The following is a 25,115-nucleotide window of genomic DNA, read 5'->3' as shown; positions in this document are numbered from 1 at the left end:
CTGCTCCTATGATGCTGCTTGGCCTGCTGTATTCATCCAGCTCTACACCTTGTTATCTCTGTAAGAACAACAAGTCATTTTCCACTTGGGGACGCTGCAGCTTTCAGGACTCACTATCAAGTTCAATAATTTTAGGGCCTGAACACCTCCTTCCATGTCCTTCTCCCACATCCACACCTTTGGCCCTCTCATTGTATGTGCTACTTTTATCACAGCCAATCCATTTTCACCTACTAATAGTGCCTATTATCAGCTTTTCTTTCTGCTAATCTCATTATTTCCATCCCTTTGTCTGACCATTTGCTATTCTCTCTCTCTCTGAGCTGCCTCCCTGCCTATTGTTTATTCTAGGCCTCACCCCAACCTTGTTTTCAGCATATAGACCAAATTTTTCCTAGCTACAATCAGTTCTGAAAAAGGGTCACTGTACCCAAAATTTTAAATCTGTTTCTGTCTCCACAGTTGCTGCCAGACCTGCTCAGTTTCTACAGCAATTTCAGTTTTTGTTTCAAATAATTACCTTTCTTTTACTGTATTAAAAACTTGCTATATTTTCTTCATTGCAAAATGCTGTTAATATTATATCAATAGTTAAAGGTAACAGACAAAACCTGTGAGGAGCTACAATCTGTGTAATAGTTTTAAAAGCTAGCAACAGCTTTTGGGCACTAATAACACTCACTCAAGTTTGGGACTTTTTCTATCTTGTAAATTCTTTTATCCAGAAAAAGACTTTAAAATCAAACTTGATAACAATAAGGAATGAAAAGAAGTTTCACATTGTTGTTAAACTTAGCATCAAGTATGGAAAATCACTTTTCTAAATGATTCCCTTTCTCACTCTCTCCTGTTCACCGGCCTGTTTATTGGAAAACATTCTACATCAGATGTGAGGAATAGGTTACCTAGATCTAGAATTATGGGAAATGTTTTGATGTGTCATCATTGTGCAAACTTGCCTGGTGATAGCTCACAGTGTAAATTGGGTAATTTTGATACATTAAATTAATGGTCTAAAAGGCACATATTGCACTAACCTGAGACTAATGTAGGCTGTCAGCAGTGAGAGATACCACCAGCAATGCAATGACAGAAAATGACTGTTTCGTTGTCAATGACATTATGCAATTTGTTAACAGAAGTAAACAAGGCAATGAAGCCAGATGGTGTTATCTTTTGTGGAGCCCAGCTGAGATCAGATTTTCTTTTATTCATTCACAGGATATGGACATTATGGGCCAGAACTAGTCCACAGTGGGGTATGTCCAGCCATAGCGCTCTTAGCAAGGAGTTACAGGATTTTGACCAATTGATTGTGAAGAAACAAACCTATAGTTCCAAGTCAGGATGTAATGTGGCTTCGAGGGAACTTGCAGGTGGTGGTGTTTCCATGCACCTGCTGTTCAAAGGTGGTAGGGCTTCACAGGTTTGGAAGATGCTGTTGAAGGATCTGTGGTGAATTTCTACTGTACATGTTGCAGGTGACACGCACTGCTGACACTGTATGCCGATGTTGGGTAGGGAGGGTATTGAATATTGAATGTGTGAATGTGTTGCATTATCCTGGATTGTATCAAACTTCTTGAGTATTGTTTGAGTTGCATTCATACAGGCAATTGTAGAATATTCCATCGCAGTCCTGACTCGTGCATTATACATGGTGGATAGGCATTGACAGGAGGTAGATGAGTCATTGCAGGACTTTTAGCCTCTGAGTTGTTCTTACTGTCAGTTATTTATAAGGTTGGTGCAGTTCTGTTTCTAGTCAATGGTAACTTCCAGGATATTGATAATGGAGCATTATATGATGGCCTGAATGTCAAGGGAATATGATTAGATTCTCTCATTGGAAATACAGGCATATAAAAACAGAGCAGGAGTACTTCATTCAGCCACTCGAGCTTGCTGCACTATTTAATCAGATCGTGTCTGATATGATTGTAACCTCAAGTGTGCGTTCCTGCCTACCCTCGATAACCTTCTAGCCCTTCCATACCCAGATCTGAACAACCTTTGCCTCTGAAATATTCAAAGGCTCTGATTGCACCCACATTTCAGGATAGGAGTTACAAAGATTCGTGACACCTGGGGATAGAAAATCCTCAGCTCATGTTTCTGCTTTTTCCCCATAACCCTCAAATCCCTTACTGATTTAAAATCTGTCAATCTCAGCCTTGAATATGCTTAACTATCCAGCTTCAACAGCCCCTATGGTAAAGAATGCCACAGATTCACTAACCTCTGAGAGAGGAAATTTCTCCTCATTTCTGTCCTAATTGGGTGACCTCTTACTCTGGGATTATGCCCTCTGATCCTAGACTGTCCCACAAGAGGAAACAATTTCTCCATATCTACCCCTATCAAGTCCTCAAGAATCATATACGTTTCAATAAGATCCCCTCTCATTGTACTAAGCTCTAATGAGTACAGGTCCAATTTACTCAAAACTATGCTCATAAGAAAAATCCCTCGGTATCCAGGATTAACCTAATGAATAACCTTCTCTGATCTACCTCTGGTGTCATATATCTTTCCTTAGATAAGGACGTCAAAATTGTTCACAGTATTCTAGGCGTAGTCTAACTAATGCCTTGTATAGTTTTAGCAACACTTCCCTATTTTTATACTCCATCCCCTTTGAAATAAAGGCCAACATTCTGTTTGCCTTCCCTGTTACCTGCTGATCTTGTAATTTATGCACAAGGCCTCCCAAATCCCTCTGCCTCAGGACAGAGCAGAAACTACTTTCTGTAGTCTTCTCCACTTAAATAATATTCAGTCCCCATATTCTTCCCACCAAAATGCATAACCTCATATTTTCCCACAATCTATTCCATTTGCCAAGTTTTTGCCCACTGACTTAATCTATGTATTTCCTTCTCCAACCTCTTTGTGGCATCCTCACCACTTGCCTTCCCACCTATTTCTAACAGTGCTCTGTATAACTGAAACATAACCTCCTTACTTTTGTACTTAATGTCCCTTGCAATAAATGATAACATTCTATTAGCCTTCTTAATTTTTTGCTGTTCTTTTAACTTTCCTGATTACTTATGGCTATTGCCTGTCACTTGAGTAGGGTGTATGTTACTTTCCACTTAACAGCCCAGGGCTGGATGTTATTCAGGTCTTACTGCGTACAAACACAGACTGCTTCAGTATTGGAGGAGTCGTCAATTGTGCTGAACTTTGTGCAGTCATCAGTGAACCTTATACCTTATAATGGAGGGAGGGTTATTAATGAAGCCACTGAAGATAATTTCGTATGTCGCCTTTGTTATTGCCTAAAATATCCAAGTTGTTGTTGATCACAGTGGACTGAAGTGGTTCCAGAAAAGATCTCCGTGGGAAACCACTACCCACTTCCTACCACCTGAGAAATGTCTGTAAGTCTGATTCAGTGTCTTCCCTTCTTCCGGCTTAGCCAATTTTTAATCTAACTTGCACACCCTCTCCCTAGTTCCTGTGCACTTATGCAGTTCTAATGGTCTTTTCTGTGAAACCTTATCAAAAAGAAAGACCATTTGCTTCCTATCCACTCAGTCTGTCCCAAATAAACTTAATCAGCTTTTTCAAATGTAATCTTGTTTCTGTTGCTGATTCAATTCTTATTTTTCTCGTTAGGTATCTTGTTAAAAATTCCAAAATTTTCCAAAGCTGATTTGTTACACTAATAAAGTATCCTTTAATTATTGATAAGAATTATAAAATCATAAAATCAGGAAGCACATCGAGATGCCATCTTGCTCCTCAATTCTGCACCAGTCTTTTTGAAGATCAGTTGAATTAGTCCCACACAATATTCTTCTCCATATCCTCCAATGTTTTTTTCCTTCATCCAACTTAATTTGAGTTACTGATGTATCCATCATGCTGTTCAGGATTATAATTCCTTTCATCACTACCTACTTTGTAAAGTAATATATCCCCACAGTGACTCTGGTTTATTTGTTAACCACGTCATGCTGTGATCTCTGGTTGGTGATCCTTGAGGCACTGAAAAGCTTCTTCTTACTGACAGTATCTAAGCCATCACAATTTCAAACATCACTATCAAATCCTCCGTATCCATCTCTGCAGAACTTTGCAAATCCTCTCTCTCCATCTAAGCAGAACAACCTCTGCTTCTTCAGGTCTATCCATGCAACTGTAATCCCTCATTTGTGGATCTATTTCAGGAAATCTTTTCTGTACTCGAGCCAAAACCCTTACTTTCTTCCTGAAGTGTGGCGCCCAAAATTGGGTACTTAATTCTAGCTGGGGCTGATCTGGTGTTTCATGTACTTTTGATGGCCCTATAATTCTACATTGTAAATTTAGCAGTTATCTACAATAACTCCAAAATGACACCCAGAGAAAATGTTTTCATAAATCAGAAAACTAATGTTATTTCTTACAGGTGCTGCCTCATCAAACAATAGACAGAATCAGTTTTTTTTTACCTTATCAGCATCTTTTATAATCTTGAATACTGTACTAGGGAGGTCTTGCGTCACAATGGGAATTATTTCTGTCTCTGAGCCAGGAACTCAGAATGTGAGTCCCATTCCAGGCCTGGATGGCTATGGAGAGTTCACTCATGACTCAGCCAGGCTTCCAAGTGTGGAGGAATTTTCTTGAGAAGACTTTGAGTAGGTCAGGCCTGTACTCATTGGCATTTGGAAAAATCAGCTTATTGAAACATATAAGACTTTTAGGGAGCTTGACAGGGAAATTCTAAAAGGTTGTTTCCCACCTTGGGAGAGTCTAGGACCAGACGGGATAATCTCAGAGCAAGGGGTCACCATTTTTAAGACAGAGATGAGGAGGAATTTATTTTCTCATTCAGTAGTAAATCTGTGGAATGTTTTACTTCAGAGGGCTGTAGACACTGAGCTGTTAAGAATATTCAAGACTGAAATAGACAGATTTTTACTCAGTAAGGTAATCAAGGATTATGGGAAAAAGCAGAAGTATGAAGTTGAAGATTATCAGGTCAGCCACGATGTCCACAATGGTGGAGCAGTTTCAATGGGCTGAATGGCCTAAGCTGACATCTATTGCTCTTATACATATTTTCTCATCGATCTATCCAGAGATGTTATTATACACCTCTAGAGCAGGTGGGACTTGGACTCAGGACTCCTAGCTTAGAGGTAGGGGACACTAACATTACACCACAAGAGGCCTTCTATTGGTCATAAGTTATAACCCTGCTCAGTATCAATTTGCAAATCCTTCCAAGATGCGTATGGCAGTGTGAGAATTCTGGTCAACCATGTTTGAATGTGTGTCACAAGCTATAGCCTTCGGCTTCAATCTAGGGACATGTTCCAGAAAAACAAGCTAAACAAAACAGACATAAGCATGTGGAGATAGCAAGAACTGCAGATGCTGGAGTCAGAGACAACACTGTGCGGAGCTGGAGAAACACAGCAGGTCAGGCAGCATTTGCTTGATTCGTGCATCTCAGGGTGGAGGATATTTTCAAAGTTAGTATTTTTGTCAGCTTTCTCATTTAACTTCTCAGCTGTGGTGAAGAGCTTTGAATTAACTCCATCATCAAGTCATTCTTTATTTATACCTGAACAGTCCTTGACTAGAGTACTACCTTATAGAGAATCATTTATGTGCCAACTGGGTCTCCTTGATTGGACCAGATTCATTGCTCCAATCAGGGAACTCATATTCTATGATATCCACCTGGCTGACCTTGTTACAATCACTACAAACCCTAATTTCTCAAGTTCTCTATGTTTTATTTTCTTAAAACATAGAATATAATATGTTATATTTATTATCACAAAGAACTTTTGAAAACAATGAGGCAGGACACATATTATGTGAACTTTAATCTACAAGCATGCCTCCAAAACCTGGGTAGCAGAGACATTGTCTCTGTCATTTTATAAATCACTCTAAACCCGTTTAAGAATTCCATGCTCAGGTTACATGTCATGGCCAACAGTGAAACCAGCAACTTTTAGGTTGAAGTGGCAGAAGTGCTAGAATCCTAAGGGACAAAGGCTGAAAACATTTTGAGAAGAGGACTGATGTTATCTTTAGGCACACACAAGGAAGGCAACAGGACGGATTCTTTTCCATAGTTATGTTACGCTTTGCAGTTGAAAACTGGAAACACCACTGAACAACTAAAAAGGGCAGAGATAACAAGGTGTAGAGCTGGATGAACACAGCAGGCCAAGCAGCATCAGAAGAGCAGGAAGGCTGACGTTTCGGGCCTAGACCCTTCTTCTGGCTGCAAAGCATAGAGAAATGAGCAGAGAATATGGCCTTGAGTACATCACCATTACACTTACAAAACACCCAAACATACAATCAGCTATTCTTCCACTTCCTTCGTGAGATTCTTCAAATGACAATTGTTTGTGATTTGTGAAACCCACAGCCCACAAAGTGCCACTCTCAAATCCAACCACAGTGTGACTCATGAATCCAGCTCGTTACCCTTACCAGCATTTAGATGATGTCTAGAAAATCTCACAGCAGGTTCATTTTTTATAGCCCTGTCCCAAATCCCAGCAATTGGGTCAGAATCAGAGATTCCCCTATCTATAGTGGTATTACACTCTATATTTCAGGTCTCCTGTCAGCTATACCTAAATTTTAAATGTCAATGCTGCAATGACATGAAAATCTTGAACTGGAGGAATGCCGAACTCTATTTAAGTATGTTTAAGACACTTGCAGAGATCCATATATTGCTGTTTATTTTTAGACAACATTTTTAATATCAACAAAGTGCAGACCATCATGTTGCTTTTAATTAATGTTAAGGTTTTTTTTGCACTGTGCTTACAAACAATAAGATTCCAATCTCGATTGCTGTGTGGAATTTGATTGACTTTGACTTAACTCATTTCAACCAGGATAAATCTTGCTCCAGTTCCTTTCAGAGACTCCCTCCCCCAAGACCCCACCTTTCATGACCTCCCCAGGGAAGAGAGGAACATTTCAATTGTTCCACTCCTGACTGATGTCATCAACAACCCTACTAGAAGCTTGAGCGTGTGACTGTCATCAATGAATATATTGTATTATAGTATACGGTAAAAATGATGTATGTATCCACAGTTTTCAGACTACAAAACTGTAAGATGTAGGGACAGAAAAAGATTATTCAGCTCATTGAGTTTGTTCTGCTATTCAATGAGATTATGACTCATCTGATACTTGTTTCCCTTAGTGATTAGAAATGTGTCTGTCTCAGCCTTGAATATGTGTAATGATCTGGCATATACAATGCAGTAAAGAATTTGAGAGAAAAAGATCCTCCTCAACTGTGTCTTAAATAGGCGAGCCCTAACTCTGAGTCCAGACTCTCCCACAAGGGGAAACAACTTCTCCACATCTGCCCTGCTAAGTCTCCTGAATATCTTCTATGTTTCAATAACATTATTCTTCAAAACTTCAATGAGCACAAGACCAACCTATTCAAACTCTCCTCATAAGGAAATTCCTCCAGACCCAGTATCAGCCTAGTGCCCATTCACCGCACTGCCTCCAGTGTCAGTGTATCCTTCCTGAGATGCCTTCCTTTGACTGTGAATACTTCACAAAACCCACATAGTCTTTGAAGAGATTTATCAGGTATGTCACATGCAACATATTGATGTAGAAGAAGGACTATGGGAGCTGTTTTCCTATTTGCCCTTAAAGTGTTTTACCAAGTGAGGTTCATGGTGGTTGATCCACCATACCTCAGAATGTCTTTTCTCACACAATCTTCTTCACCTCATTAATGATGCAACTGGCTCTTGGAATTATGCAGCCGGAGAGGTGGAAGAACTCGCCACAGCTGGAATCTCCTGTGTTCACACCGCTGGTGCTGTATTTCAAGACCAGCTACTGACCTCCTCAGACACTGCAAGCCACAAATTGCCCTGTTGCACTGAGGTGCCCCTCCATTATTGCTGAGCACATGGTTCAGAAAGGAAAGCTCACATTCCGCTTTGCAGACAGGGATCTGGAGATCTCAGTGGATAGGGTGGTGAAGGGGAGGGCAGTCCTCTACCCTGGTGGCACCCACAGGAGACCATGCCACCAAACCCAACCAGTCTAGAGTCAGAGAACACCTCAGCTCAATGGTGTGTGCCAGATGACGTGAAGTGCTAAGCAGTGTGGGAAGAAGGCCGATGATTTTCTGTGTCCTGCAAGAGTAAGTGTCACCATCATCTCTCTGCCACCTCAAATTCACAGGGCCTTGCTCACTCAAACTCAGTCATTGCACATGTTTCACACCAAGGCTCATTGTACACAAATCTCATAAGTGCATGATCATTCAATGGTTCTCACCCACCTCATCTTTCCAAAGTACAAACTCTTCCTGCCTTCTTCATGTTGTACTTATTTATTTGGGACACCACACCCACCCTCCATCTCCGACCCATGCATCACTAAGTGCTCTTTTATCCACATCCATCAAACTCATTCCCACCAACCCCCTTTGTCTCAATGCAGGAAGAATTGGTCCATAAGGGACTGGTAGGGGGTGGTAGACATTAGGTTCCTCGCTCCTTATAAGGAGAAAGTTTCCAACTACCCAGTAAGCTTCATTATACTGTACCACTTGGCTCACCCATTAAAACCAGTATTAACTCATTCTTAAACTGCACAAAATTTTACCCTTCTTAGACGACTAGTTTCCCTTCTTTTCTCATGCTGGCACAATGCTGCCAGCACAGATCCTCGAGAGGAACTCTGCTCCATCGGAGAAGAAGCCAATGAACCCTCAGAGAATGTACCAACTTCAGCCTTCACTAGCTCAGACACATTCACTTCCGTGGGTACTCTATCTAGTTTAGTTTTGGGAGCACAGCCTTGCTGAACATGTCTTTGCAGCTGGTCAAGGAAGAAATTGCCCAGGTTTACAATACTCAGAGGACTGGCAGAGACCAGGAACCTTCTCATACTTGGACAGGTGATGATCCCATTGTCTTGGTCATTAATGACATCGCCAAGATGCACAAAGAGGCTCAGGGAACAGCAGCGAAATTTGTCAGAGGCACTTAGTAAGCTGGCTTCAAAGATGGAAGGGTCCACATCTTCAGTACCATGCTGCATCTGAAATTTCTACGTCTGGCTGTTTCCATGGACAGGTTGATGACTGCCATGGAGATCCAGGCCCAGCACACACTGTGTTTGCCAGATAGGCATATGAACGCACAATCCATAGTTTTAGCTATTGGTACTCAGCATCAATGTCAAGGTGAGGGGGGGGGTGGTTGGGCCGAGAGATCTGGACCTCATTCCAGATGCCCCTTCCTCTCAAGGAGACAGGGTGGTGCCAGTGGTCACCCACGGGGTCAGGGTGACACAAAGGACCCCAGAAGCCTCTTCTCAGGACTCCACGGAGGTGCCTGACCCTTCCTCCTCTTACCATCTCCCCTCTCCCCCAAACCCAAGTCATGCTGTTGTTTAATGATGTACATGGCTTGGTAGGAGAAGAGCCAAAAAGGAACCAATCAAGGGTAAAGAACAAGAGAATCCATATTGCAAATTGCAATAAACAAACACTGTTTACAATCCATTTGATGTTTCGACTTTGTGACACTCTGGTGAGGAAGGTGAATTAGTTCCCCTTAAGTCCTTCTTAGCCCTCTCGATTGGCTGTAACCAAATTTTTAACTATTTTTAGCATACCGCTATAGCATGTTTCAATTTAAACATAGTATTTGTCAAAATTGAAAGTTTTAAAATTTTGATGCTGGAAGTCAAAGATTGATAGTCCATTTTTTACCATTATTATAACAGCTTTTACACAAACATACTTTATTTTGAACTCACAGATGAGAATGATTTATTCATGTTTAGTCACATATACACTTTCCCTCACCAACTGGCTCGCCATTTATGAACTCCCAATGTAAAGTAACGTTTCTTAATTCACACATGTTAAGCAAGAATGAAAATTCTTTTAAATAAAATGTGATGCTGTCTCACCAATGCCTATCCATTAACCACAAGGCACAAGTCCCTGAGATATTTTCAGGAAGAATTTATTCAAGTGACTAACTCCAAAACTTAAGTCACAGATTACATTTAAATATTACTGTAAAAATTCCCATCTCTACTTTTTAACCTTTAATGATGGTATTTCGCATTCCATCTCTGCAGAAGACACTGAAAGTCTGCAGAGGGATATAGATAGTCTAAGTGAGTGGGCAAAGGTCTGGCAGATAGAGTACAATGTTGATAAGTGTGAGGTCATCCATTTTGGTAGGAATAACAGCAAAATGGACTATGTTTTAAATGGTAAAAAATTGCAGCACGCTGCTGTGCAGAGGGACTTGGGTGTCCTTGTGCATGAATCGCTGAAGGTGGGATTGCAGGTGCAGCAGGTAATTAAAAAGGCAAATGGAATTTTGTCTGTCATTGCTAGAGGGATGGAGTTTAAAAACAGGGAGGCTATGCTGCAGCTGTATAAGGTCCTGGTGAGGACACACCTGCAGTACTGTGTGCAGTTTTGGTCTCCTTACTTGAGAAGAGATATACTAGCACTGGAGGGGGTGCAGAGGAGATTCACTCGGTTGATTCCAGAGTTGGGAGGGTTGGATTATGAGGAGAGACTGAGTAGGCTGGGATTATACTCATTGGAATTCAGAAGAATGAGGGGAGATCTTATAGAAACGTATAAGATTATGAAGGGAATAGATAAGGTGGAGGCAGGGAGATTGTTTCCACTAGCAGGTGAAACTAGGATTAGGGGACATAGCCTCAAAATAAAGGGAAGCAGATGTAGGACAGGGGTCAGGAGGAACTTCTTCACTCAAAGGGTTGTGAATCTGTGGAATTCCCTGCCCAGTGAAACAGTTTGAAGCTATCTCGCTGAATGTTTTTAAGGCAAGGCTAGATAAATTTTTGAACAGTAAAGGAATTAAGGGTTATGGTGAGCGGGCGGGTAAGTGGAGCTGAGTCTCAAAAAGATCAGCCATGATCTTATTAAATGGCGGGGCAGGCTCGAGGGGCCAGATGGCCTACCCCTGCTCCTAGTTCTTATGTTCTTATGTTCTTATGTTCTCTGCAATTAAAGGAAGAATGTCACAAAATATTACTTATTCTTCAATAAAGAAATATGATCAAGCTTACTTAATAATGCTACTTGCTAAAATTGCAATTAAATGCTTAAATTTATTAAACATTAAATTTGGTGTTATTCAGATGATTCATGTCCTATCCTGAAAGTAAGGATAGCCTAACTAAAGGAATCTAGGAAGCAGCCTTTTGCATTGATTCAGCACTGAAGTGCGGAATGGACACATATTAGTTCTTTGATGCATTGTGGGGGCATAAATAGTCAAGTCATCTAAATCTGACTTACCTGAACTGAATTTCACTTTTCTTTAAGGTAGGGTCACAATTTATCTCTCTTGCTGGTTATCTGGTAAACAAGGTAATACTTTTTCAGCCATTCCAAATAGTCAGAGCACAATTTGTACGTTTTGCAGAATAGAAATTATTGCATCCTTTTATTTGTGTTTGCCATTCCCAATGTGAACCAAAGCAAGGAGCAGCATGATGTTAGCAGAAAAGTGGAGAATGACGTTGCCTGTTTTCCATCATATTTACACATGATGCACAGTTCCTTTGCCAAAGTCGGCTCTGTAATGATATTCAGAAGACAGTGAAGTGTCAGCATCATTTTCCAGCCTTTGTATCCTATTGTGGCAGGTGTACACATCCCACATAAAATGAACCACACAAGGTTGGGAAACTCCATTGGGAAAAATATCATATGAAAGGATATAAAAGGGCATGGTAGGAACATGAATTGAAAATTTCTTCCTTGATTTTTCTTATTTTTTACTATTGCTACTTGGGCTTTTACAAGTCTTTCTAGTAACCATTCTGCTGCTTCATTTTCCTTCTGAATGCACTCATATCATCAATGGGTTTCCCATCGGGAATATCCAGACATGTGAAGCTATTGGAGGAGGAAGGTAAAGACTCAATCACAAATAAGAAAGCCTGTATAAAAAGAAATTTGTTGGGGTGTCAAACAGGTGGTTAATTTTCAATCACCCCTTTTGTGCTATTGTTGAAGACCCATTTCACTAGAAAGATTTTATTTTTGATGTTATTTTCTCTAATTTAAGGGAATCAGCTAAGTGAACATTATGGAGAACAAGATGACTGATCCATACAGTGATGACATTCATATTTCCAGAGATATGAAAGAAATCCCAACTTCTCCACACTTCACAACGCAGCCTCTCCCACTGACCATTAAACCAAACAAATTCACAGGTTTTGGAGACTACGAATCAGGAATTACGTATTCTACAAATAACATATCTGCAGTAAATATAGAAAGGCTCACTGCACATTCGGAAGGAGGATCACGTAAGAGAAAAAGTACCCCCACCAAAGTCATTCATACTGTTCACTCAGAAGATTTACCAAAAGAAATCAATGAACCTGAAGACATCAAAGTGGAATTGCCGTCGCCAAAACCCATGGCTCAAATGATTGACTTAAGTAATGTAGGGTTTCAGTTGTTCAGAACTTTTGATCACCTGGGTACCACAGGCTTGAAACATGAGTCTATTAAACATAACTTAATGTGGCCTACCAGTCCTCTGATGATGCATCCTTCTCGATCATACTTTTCTAATGTCACTCCAGACTTTATGTTCCCTTTTGTTATGGCACCATCAAATCTGCATTTTCGATATCCTCTTCATCAGAATAGTCCTCTGGGAACTCTGAGTGGCGGGATGCCTAGTAGAGAAGAAAAGAAGAACACAGTTGAACGGGTTGATGTTAACATTCAAATTGATGACAGTTATTATGTCGATGTAGGTGGCAATCAGAAACGCTGGCAGTGCCGAATGTGTGAGAAGTCATACACTTCCAAGTACAACCTGGTGACACATATTTTGGGACACAGTGGTATCAAGCCCCACGCTTGTTCCCAATGTGGAAAACTCTTCAAACAACTGAGCCATCTGCATACTCACATGCTGACGCATCAGGGTACCAGACCTCACAAGTGTCATGTTTGTCACAAAGCATTCACCCAGACCAGCCATCTCAAACGACATATGATGCAACATAGTGATGTGAAACCATATAATTGCAGCATTTGTGGCAGGGGTTTCGCTTATCCAAGTGAACTCAAAGCCCATGAAACCAAGCATGAGAATGGTCGAGATAATATTTGTGTCGAGTGTGGACTTGACTTTCCTACCCTGGCCCAGTTAAAGAGACATTTGACATCACACCGTGGTCCTACATTATATCGCTGTGATGAATGTGAGAAGACTTTCCAGTATCCAAGTCAGTTACAAAATCATATGATGAAACACAAAGATATCCGCCCATATATCTGCACTGAATGTGGCATGGAATTCATTCAACCCCATCACCTCAAGCAGCACTCTCTGACACACAAGGTAGGAATTATGCCTGAAATAGAAAAGGGATATTTAATTAATACTTTCTCAATGATTATGACAGAAGTGTTAAAAAAAGTAGAAATCTTCAGCCCTTTGACTTTTGCAGAGAATTCTACCTTCTGAAAATAAACCTTTCAATGATCTTGGAGATAGTAGGAACTGCAGATGCTGGAGAATCTGAGATAACATGGTGTAGAGCTGGATGAACACAGCAAGCCAAGCAGCATCAGAGGAGCAGGAAAGGGTCTAGACCCAAAACGGCAGCCTTCCTGCTCCTCTGATGCTGCTTGGCCTGCTGTGTTCATCCAGCTCTACACCGTGGTATCTTTCAATGATCTTGTTTATATTTATAATTGAATAGATTTTAACTAGACAAAAATATGAAGAATGAAAGGTATGAGGGCACAGGAGGAAATTGATGTTGAGCAATAATGCAAACAGTCCCTTTCACACGTGCATGATTTTGTTTAACAGATACAGAGGGAAAAATTTAATCAGTTAGAAGTGTGGTGGGTGTTGAAACAGGTGCCTCATTCAAAGTCACCCAGTGACTGAACAATGTACCCGGGATTGGATAGAGAAAACCTGCTGAGACCTACTCTGTTGACCTTGCTGTCAAACCTTTCTCCCCTGTAATTCCCAAAAACACATTTCCTGATAGCCAATAATGGCCCTAGATCTTGGGTGGGGTGCAATGGCAGTTGCAGCTTCCCTCATGATACTGCAGTTCAACAGAGCTGCTGGTCACTGATTGACTGGTAGATGGGACATCTACCTTTGGTGTCCTTAACCCTGGGGGGAAAGCCTGCATTTGTGCAGTTAAGTGCATGAATGGCACTGAATTTGGCGGGCGTTCTCTGAAAGAAAGTGATGTGTAGTTCTCTCAAGATCTCTCCCACTGATGGGTAAGACTTCCATCACCTCCATTAAATCCAGACCCGAGACACAGACAGACAAGTCAATGTTGGCAAAGGCTGCAAAATCAATCGTACTTTACCCAACGATCCTTGAAGGATAGTTTTGTAAAACTCAAAAGTTTATCGTGAGAAGGAAATTTAAAAGGCATTTTGCGTAACTGCTGATGTGGGAGACATTGTCATTATTTTGTATTGTAATGTAAAGAAAAGTTGTAATGATTAAACAAAATTAACCTAAGCATAACTACCACTCAACATTCTCACTCATTAATAAAATAAGGATTTTTATTTTAATCATCTTAAAATGCACAAACTACTTTGGAAAGTCACAAGCACCCAAGAGCATATTTAGGACCAGTGTATAAATTTGTAACATTACCGAGAAACGATGACCCTGATGCTTACTGAATACAATTGAGCTTGAGCTGCATGCTGTAGGGCTGTTTTTAATATAAATTGTCTAACTTGAGCTGCATTGTTCTGCCTCCTAGCAACTGAACAGATTCCCACGTAAAAGGCAAATGTAGAAATATTTTAATCGTTGACCATCATATTAGACAATTGCAATATTTTGTTTCAACACAATGGAACAGATTTTGCTATGGAAAAGAATAGCATCTGAATGATGCATGCCTTTATTCATGAAAAACTGGTTAATAACATGTAACAAGGAAAGGTGACTGGCCACAAGTTGCTGTCCTGATTAATTGCTCCACCATTACCTATCGAAAATTGATATCACATGCACAATCTCCCTGTGAATGTCTTGAATTTGTTGGAGTTATGAACAATTGTTCATTGAACTCATGACAGAAAGTTAGGTACAGTATCTGATAAGCCAAACAACTTGTTGGAAAAACCTATCTGGTTCACCAATGTCCTTTAGGAAAGGAAACTGCCCATCCTTACCTGGCCTGGCCTATATGTGACTCCAGACTCAAAACAATATAATTGACTCTTAACTGGCCTCTGGACAATTAGAGATGGTCAATAAATGCTGGCCTCATCAACAATGCCCTCATCCCATGAATGAATTTTAAAAAGCTCCTGTGTTGGAAGGTACAGAATTAAAAGTGAGAAGTCTCATACTGTGAATTCTTTCAGATTTTAAAATTTTAATTTTTAAAACTATTTATATTTTTCATTTTTGTTCTTTTTTTCTCTCTCTTTCAATGCAATCTGTTATTCTCTATACTTCTCTTTTACGAGTGATTTGATATTGAATTCATCCAACTCAACTCAGCCTCCTTTTCAGTCAACTTTCTGTTTAAGTCTTAATCCCTTAAACCAATTTGTCAAGGACATACACTGCTTAAAGCATTATACACCAACATCATGAAAGACTCTTTTGGTTCAGTGGTAGTGTCCTTACCTCTAGGTTAGAATGGCAAGGTTCAAGTCACACCTGCTCCAGAGCTGGTCTGAATATGTTGATTAAGAATATCTACACCAAGGCTCCAGAATCAATGTTATCAGGTTGCACATCCAGCATGGTTGGAGACAATTTTTTTGTTCAATCTAATTATGCACAAATAGACAGAATCTGTCTCATTCTACGTTACAAAATATGCTAGACACATGTTATCTCACATTTATTTCATTTGTTCTCCAAGTACCAAAGTTCACTTCATTGATACCATGAACCTTCAACCTGATTCCATTGATTCGGTGTTGGGTGCTTCACCTGTGTTATGGAACTACGTCTAAAAAAAACCATCACGTCTGCTTTTCAGAAATTGCAACGTTTAAACTTCTGTTTATGGCTCATGATTGGATGTTTTCCATACTGATTAAAGCAGTTAGGTCTGAAAACAAATTAATTGTACTATTGCTGTAAATTCCTGCAGAGCTACTGTAAACAAAGTTAGATTATACTGCATACAACTTTTCCCCCAAATTTTCTCATTGGTCTCCAAATAGGCCATTGTCATACAAGATTAGATGTTGGGTTGGGTGTTGGAGACATCCCGTGTACTGGGTATTCAATGGGACCCAAAGAACGATGGAAGTACTAGGACCACATATGCCTTGGTAAGACTGATAGAGATGGATCCCCTTGAATGACAGGACATGATCAAGACCTGCACCCTGAAAAGTGGTGCAAATGAAGTTTTAAAATATATGTTTTTTGGGTGCCTTTTTCTTAGGAGAGCTTCTGGGTTTGCTGTTGAGTTATTTCAAGGAAGGAACCCAACATCCTCTTCTGAATGAGCACACATCACCAAATTTTCCAGTGTATCAGCTATTTTACAAATATCCCATCATCTTACAAATCCATTCATGGGATTTATAGTAAGGAACTATAGAGCATGAAGTGAGCAGTAGTGACAGTTTCTGATGACTTGATCCTGGGCTAGTACTTTGGATCATTTACTAGCTGTTCACTGGAGGCAACGTATTTGTCAGTGATAATGTTTACAATCTCAACAAAATCCTGTCATCATCCTTCTTCTACCTTTGCAAACATAAATTCAATTTCTATGAAATTTATACATAATTTCAAAATATTCAAAGAATTAGCACATTGACAGAAAGGAAGTATGAAATAGTTGTTATTAATAGTTTCTGTCTATTGATGTTGAATGTTCTATAACGCAATAGACATTTTCAAATATTTTATGGGACGCTTTTTCCAAAATCCAGTTCTCTTCTGATGTGCCTTATGGTTAACTATGTTAGTCCACACAACATATAACACAGAGAGTTGTGTCCTTGTTTTGACGGATGTCTTGAGAGATATTAACAACACTTTTTACATGGCAACAATATCACATGGTTTAAGTTCTGTGCTTATTTATGTTACTGTACAATGCATACATAAATCTGGTTGATTGAAGAAACTACACTGACTGACCCCATGACACAGGAACTGAAGATGAGGTGAATACTTTTATACCGAATGTCACGTATCATGATGTCATGTAATTCTCTGAAAGGTACAGACCCATCTGGTCATCATACAACACCTTCCTTCCATGGTCAGGTCATTGTCTATGTGATTTCCTCAGTTAGGAAAATGGGTACACAGGATTCCAATATTTGTTTTTAAGGGCATTCATGTCGCCACTCTTTAGAATGATTCTTCTTGAAGTGTACTTGAGCAGGAAAACAAAACAAAGAACCGTTCCAGTCAGTTTCCTCTTCCTACACCATGGTGGGTGAAAGTTGTTGTACAGATAGCTCAAAGAACAAATTTAACTCAAATTGGATCTCAAATTCTGGACTGTGCATCATTCCAGAGCCTTTTCCTTGTTTTGAAGATGTTTTATCGTAGACTTGTGAGAGCCATGTGTCGCTCATTGTATGCACATTACTTGGCTTCATTATATTTCCTGAAATGAGACATAATGTATCGTAATGAATGGATGGTAGATGTCTTCAGTAACTTGTGTCAGTCTTTCTTCTAATGGTCAAAATGACATCTTTTGTGGCTGCCCATTCTTCTCTTTAGAGATTTAGAGCATAGCGATATACAGCAGGGAAACAGGTCCTTTGGCCTAACCCGTCCATGCTGACCAGGTTTCCAGATCTAGTCTCATTTTTCTGCATTTGACCCATATTCCTCTAAACCCTTTCTATCCAAGTGCCTGTCCAAATGTCTTTTAAATGCTGTAATTGTACTCATCTCTAGCACTTCCTCTGGCAGCTTGTTCCATGTACATACTGTCCTCCATGTGAAAAAGTTGCCTTTCAGGTCTCCTTTACATCTTGCTTCCCTGACCTTAAACTTATGCCCTCTAGTTTTGGTCTCCCTACCCTGGGGAAAACACTTTGGCTATTTACCTTATCTATGCCCCTTGTAACTTTATTAAATCTCTATAAAGTCATCCTTCAGCCTCCTATGCTCCAGGGAAAAAAGTCCCAGCCTGGGTAGCATTGTAGAACAGAGAGACCTAGGGGTTCAGGTACATAATTCTTTGAAATTTGCATCATAGGTAGACAGGGTAGTTAAGAAGATATTTAACACGCTTGCCTTCATTGCTCAGACCTTTAAGAACAAGAATTGGGACATCATGTTGAGGTTGTACAGAACATTGGTGAGGCCTCTTCAGGAGTACTGTATGCAGTTCTGGTCACCCTGTTATAGGAAGGATATTACTAAATTGGAGAGAATTCAGAAAAGATTTACCAGAATGTTGCCAGGAATGGAGGGCTTGAGTTATAAAAATAGGCTGGATAGGCTGGGACTTTTTTCACTAATGAAGGCAAGCTCCTCTGTGTCTCTCTGTTTGACAACACTCCAGAGGGCCCTACTGTTAACTGTCTAAGTACTGCCCTGGTTTGTCTAACCAAAATACAACATCCCACAATTATCTGAATTAAACTCCATTTGCTATTCCTCAGCCCACTGGCCCAGCTGATCAAGATCCCATTGCACTCTTAGATAACTTTCTACACAGTCCACTATACAACCAACTTTGGTGTCATCCGCAAACTTATTAACCATGCCTCCTATATTCTCATCCAAATCGTTTATATAACAGTGGGCACAGCACTGATCCTTATGGCACACCTCTGGCCACAGGCCTCTAGTCTGAAAAACAACCCTCTACTACCACTTGCTGTCTCCTACCGTCAAGCAAATTTTAAATCCACTTGGCTAGCTCTCCCTGGAACCCATGTGATCTAATCTTACTAATCAGTCTGTATGCAGCACCTTATTGAAGGCCTTGCCAAAGTCCGTGTAGACAATGTTTACCACACTGCCCTCATCTCTCTTCTTGGTCACCTCTTCAAAAAACAATCAAATTTGTGAGACACGATTTCCCACACACAAAGTCATGTTAACTATCCCTTTCCAAATTCTTATAGATCCTGTCTCTCAGAATCCCTTCCAACAACTTACGTACCTCTTACATTTGGCTCACTTGTCTGTAGTTCCCTGACTTTTCTTTGCAGCCTTTCTTAAATAATGGCACAGCATCAGCCACTCTCCAGTCTTCTAGCACCTCACCCGCGGCTGTCAATGATATAAATATTTCAGCTCGGGGCCATGAAATTTCTTCCCTATTTTCCCACAATGTCCTGAGATACTCTTGATCGGGCCCTGGGGATTTATCTACATTTATGCATTTTAAGACATGCAGCACCTCCTCTTCTGTAATGTGGGCAGCTCCTCTTCTGTGATGTAACTTTGAGGTGTAGCTTGTCATATGCTTTTCTAGCATACATCTATCAGTGGACCTTGCTAACAAAAGAGAGCAATAACATAAGCTGGGGATTAAATATTCAGGAGAATGTGACATTTTGAAAGGAATACAAGGTTGTGGGATAGCTTTGTTAGTATGAGAAGGAATATCTATTATAGTAAAAAATGATCTTGGATCAATAAATGTGAGTGTAGGTATGAAATAACAAGAGGAAGCTGATGCAGGTGGGAGTAGTCTAAAGGTCCCCTATCAGTAGCTATTCTGCAGGACAGATTTTAAAAAATCAGGAAATAATTAGGGCATCACATTAATCATGGGCAACTTTATTCTTCCTGTAAATTGGGAAAATCAAATTGGCAAATATAGCCATGAGGAATACATCATAGGGTATATTTTGGGACAGTTTTGGATCTGATATTGTGCGATGAAGCAGTACTAATAAATGATTTCAGAATAAAAGAACCGCTAGGGAACAGCGATCATAACATGTCCTAAACTTAAAAACCAGCAATTACATAGGCATGATAGCAGAGTTGGCTGGAGGGGTCTGGGAAAGGAGCGTAGCAGAGAAGTTGGTTGAGGAACAATGGCAGACATTTAAAGCTATAATTCATGACTCACAACAAAGATATATTTCAATGAGGAAGGATTCTTGGAAGGAGATAAACCACCCATGGTTCACCAAGAAATTTAAGGATAATATCAACCTGAAAGAAAAAGAATACAATGTGGTAAGTATTAATAGTAAGCCAGAGGGAAAGTTTTAAAAGCCAACAAAAGATGAATAAAAAAGGGCTAAAATAAACTAACAAGTAATACGTAAAAGCATAGTAAGAGCTTATTTAAAAATATAAATGGGAAAAGAGAGGCCAAAGTAAACATAAGCCCTTTGAACAATGAGGCTGGGAAAATAATAAGGGAGGAGCCAGGAAATTGCTGAGGAGTTGAATAAAAACTTTGTTTCAATCTTCATGGTCGAGGACACACATAGCATTCCAAAAATACTAAATAATCAAGGGGATAAAGTGAGGGAGGTAATAAATATAATAGCAATAGGAAAATGTGCACGGGAAAATAATGGGGCTAAAGGCCGATACATCCCATGGCCTGATGAATTGCAGCCTAGGGTATTAAAGGAAACAGTGACAGAGATAATAGATGGTCGTGATCTTGGAAAAGTCTCAGGGTTTTGAAAATGCAAATATAATACCTTTATTCAAAAATGAGGGAGACAAATAAAATAATCAAGAGTCAATTAATTTAACATCTGTCATTGGGAAATGCTACGGTCTGTTATAAAGGATGTGATAGTAGGGACATTTCAAACACATAATATATTCAAACAGAGACAGGATATCTTCATGGAGGGAATCATCCCCAGCAAATTTATTAGAATTCATTGAGGCAATAACAAGCAGGATAAATAAAGGAACAAATAGATGCAATATACTTAAATTTCCAAATGGCATTCAATATGTTATCACATGTAAGTCGACTTAATAAGGGCCCATGGTGTTGAGGTTAATATCTTAGCATGAATAGAGGATTGGTTAGTTAATAGAAGACACAGGGTTGGGATAAAGTGGGGAATTTTCAGGATGGCAACCTGTAACTAATGGGGTGCCACGGGGATCAGTGCTGGGGCCACAGTTATTTACGACATATATTAATGATGTAGATCAGGGAAGTGAATGTACTATCGTCAAGCTTGCAGATCAGACAATATGAGGTGGGAAGGCAAGTAGTGAGGATGACACTAAAAGTCTACAGATTGATATAAAAACTGAAAGAACTGTGGATGCAGTTCTGAGGAAGGGTCATGGGACCTGAAACGTTAACTCTGTTTTTAACTTCACAGATGCTGCCAGACCTGCTGAGCTTTTCCAGCAACTTTGTTTTTGTTACAGATGGATATACACAAGTTAGGTGAATAGGCAAGACAGATGGAAAATAATACAACATAGAACATAGAACAGTACAGCACACTACAGGCCCTTCAGCCAACAATGTTGTGCCAACCTATTGTCCTACTCTTAGATCAAAACTGACCTGCTTACCCTTCATTTTGCTATCATCCATGTGCATATCCAAGAGTCGCTTAAATATCCCTAATGTATCTGACTCCACTACCACCGCTGGTAGTGCATTCCACACACCCACCACTTTCTGTGTAAAGAACCTACCTCTGACATCCCCTCTACACCTTCCTCCAATCACCTTAAAATTATGCCCTCTCGTGATAGCCATTTCTGCTCTGGGAAAAAGAAACATTAGAAAATGTGAAGATATGTACTCTGGCAGGAAGATTGGAAGAGCTGAATACCTTTTAAATGATGAAGACTGCAGAAAGCTGCAGCACTGAGGAATTTGGAGATCCTTGAGGATTAATCACAAAAGCTAGCATCTAGGTTTTGTGGTTAACGTGAAGACAAATGGACTGTTGACTTCCATTTCAAGGGGACTTAGGATATAAAAATAGGGAAATCTTCCTAAACTTAGTTGGACTACACATGGAAAAGTGTGAACAGTTTTGGCCCTTTTATCTAAGGAAAGATATATTGGCATTGGAGGTAGTCCAAAGATAGTTCTGAAGGTTGATGCCAGGTATGGAGGGATTTTCTTATGAGGAAACCTTCGGTAGGTTGGTCTTGTACTCACTGGAGTTTAGAAAAATGAGAGGAGATCTTGTTAAATCAAATAATGTTGTCAGAGGGAAGGTTATTTTTACAGGATAGGCGTGGAGAGATTGCTTCTGCTTGTGGGAAAGTCTAGGACTAGCGGGCAGAGTCTCAGAGTAAAGGGTTGTCCATTTAAGACCAAGATGAAGAGGACTTTATTTGCTCGTTAGGTAGTGAATCAGTGGCTTTCTTTACCACAAACGGCTGTTGAGGCTGTATTATTCAGAATATACAAAACAGAGGTATACAAATTTTAGTCAGTAAGGGAATCAAGTATTGTGGGGAAAAGGCAAGAAAGTAGAGTTGAAGTTTATCAGATCAGCTATGATCTTGCTGCATGCTGCAAGATTCAATGGGCTGAATGGCCTAACTCTGTGCCTATGTCCTATGGCCTTATGGTCGATGAAAAGCTGAGAAGAAGTAGGTAGCCGCTACTTTATTTAGTAATAAAAGTGGGAAAAACAGGGCAAAGGCAGAAAGGACCCATATGCAGTACTCAGATACAATACAACAAAGAAACCATTTTTTAAAATGCTTGAAAGCAATAAATGGCTACAGAATAATCAGCAATAATATTTAAAGCTTTACTGAAAAATTTATTACAGTCATGCAGTAATGCAAAGTTTAACTGGCAAATAAAGAGAATATTTAGCAAGCCCTACTGTAATTCAATTTAAAACAGTACTTGTGAGTACAACAGTGCAAATTTAAGGAACATCAGATTATAAGCAATATTGCAATGCTACAGATTGAAAGCAGTTTTACAGAAATAAGATTAAACAGCACATTGAGAAGAAATGAAAAACAATATAATTCTTCTGAGCAGTTTCAAGGGCAGCATACAGGCCAGAAAATTGGATTCATGGAGTTGATAACTCTTATGATAACATTACAGAATTTTGGACATCAACTTCCATAAGGAGTCAGAAAGAGGCACATTATTTCTAAGAACAACTGGTCTAGAAACAAACAGAGTAATTGCCAAAACATTGGCCCAGCAACAGACTGTGTCTGGCCAACTAGTCATTGGGCACTGGAAGATTTCACTCCTGGCAGAACCCAAAAAGAAAATAGAATCTTTTGAGAATAAATTTTGTGCCATTAAAGGAATGCTCCACATAGCCAAGAAGATATGGTGGCCGGCATGGTAAGAGGGGCTCAACCACATTCAGCAAAAATACAAACGAATGACAAAGACTGTGCTACCATTTTCCAGTATTTTGTTGAAGGATGGCCGGACCAAAAGACCAGTGTGTTGGGCGTGAAGGCATACTTTGAGTACCAATAGCATTTTGCAATCAAGAACAATTTACTACTGTATGATGAAAAAAAAACTTCATTGTTCCAGTTTCCCTTCAGGAATATGCAGTGAAAAGGGTACAAAGGGAATATTTAGGCACTGCCATGTGTACAGCCAGGGCTCAGTCAGAGATCCCAAGACTGGTTGAAAATCTGATACATCATTGTGGAATCTGACATTGCACAGAAACGTTAAGTTTGTAAACCACTCCTGTCATGACTGTTGACAGATCAGAAGATGAAACTCAGCCAAAAGAAACAAATACTGAGAACAAGAATGAGCAGAACAAACCACCTGAGTTCATTGGTGACTCTTTAACTGAGGTGGCCAGACAGCGCAACAGCTGACTGAACAAATGAGTAAAGCAGAACAGTCAATGCCAGTGACTGAGCTGGGTCTGAGTGAGCAGCAATCTCTCAGAAACAGAAATGAGAGTCTGAAAAAATTACTTCATCAAACAATCACAAACAGCAAATGAAGATGTCCAGCCTGATCAAAAACTCAAGGGTGATAAGATGCATATGACTCCTTGGGAGTTAGTTGAATGACCACAGATCCAGGACACAGCCAAGAAAAAAGTATTCTTCAAAACAGAGACTACCTCTTTCAATTAGAGAGAAATCGCATGATCCAGAAATCCAGGATATTACAAGGAAAAGAGAGCTGTTTCAACAGGGCAGCTATCCTCCAGGAAGGAAATTTTGGATATTAAGCATCCTCAAAATTAGGTAATGGATGGACCAACAACACCTTCAAAGAATAACATCCGCTGCTAAGGATATCTGAGAAATAAAATATGCTCCAGCAGAGAAATGATCCACAGATCAGGACCAGTGTCAACTGTCCTCAAGCAAAAGACACACCATTCTTTCAAGTTCAATGAGATAGTGTTTTGTGAAAAGTGTGAAACTCCCCATTTCCTGTATTTGTCAGGTCAGAAGCATGAAGGAAGATGAGGAATAGTAAAGGTAATGTCGTTATAGACATGATTGTATAATGGATTAACTATTTTGGGAGTAAAACTTGGAGAGAGATGTTGTATGAGGTAATTGTTTTGAAGGGGTTAATGTTCATATTACACTGGTTCCACCCATCTTACTGATACTACATGCAGTCTGGATGAAGACAAAGTGTTCATAGGGATCAGATATATCTCCACCAGCTCTCTCAGGGTCAGGTAATTATGTCTGACCAAATGCTGTTGTATTTATTGAGATCATACATTAAACCTTCTGGTAATCCAGGAACACTTCTGTAAATCCTCTTTAATGGTTCATCCAGTGCCAATATTAATTAGGTAGACCCAAGAAAAAGCAGGATTCATAGCAGTTAGCTATCTCAAATCCAGTACCATATATAGTAGAGATGCCGAATACCCCCACAAGGTACCAGCAGTAGTAATCTAGAAACATACCACATTTCCCACCCTCTTAGCTACAGCATGCTGCACAGTCGTGACTTACAGCTACCAGTAAAGAAAGCTCAATAGTGTTCTGTTCTGAAGAAGGATCACTGAACAAGAAACATTAACTCTGTATCAGAGATAGTACGAACTGCAGATGCTGGAAAATCTGAGATAATAAGGTGTTGAGCTGGATGAACACAGCAGGCCGAGCAGCATCACAGGAGCAGGAAACTCAAATCCGTACCATATATAGTAGAGATGCCGAATT

General features: G+C 39.9%; 1 protein-coding gene across 1 annotated transcript in view; it reads left to right on the top strand.

The window, feature by feature from the left end:
• znf366 (zinc finger protein 366) overlaps nucleotides 1-25,115 on the top strand; it is a 62,047-nt gene that overhangs the window by 8,741 nt on the left and 28,191 nt on the right. The window contains exon 2 of the mRNA XM_048594956.1: nucleotides 12,096-13,394. Coding sequence (XP_048450913.1) covers nucleotides 12,117-13,394 — 1,278 coding nt within the window. The 5' untranslated portion in view covers nucleotides 12,096-12,116. The remainder of the gene's footprint in view (nucleotides 1-12,095; nucleotides 13,395-25,115) is intronic.

Source organism: Rhincodon typus, chromosome 3 (genome assembly GCF_021869965.1).
Source record: "Rhincodon typus isolate 14 chromosome 3, sRhiTyp1.1, whole genome shotgun sequence".
Lineage (NCBI taxonomy): Eukaryota > Metazoa > Chordata > Chondrichthyes > Orectolobiformes > Rhincodontidae > Rhincodon > Rhincodon typus.
Note: the sequence above shows the minus strand (reverse complement) of the source record. Positions and strands in the feature narration are given on the sequence as shown.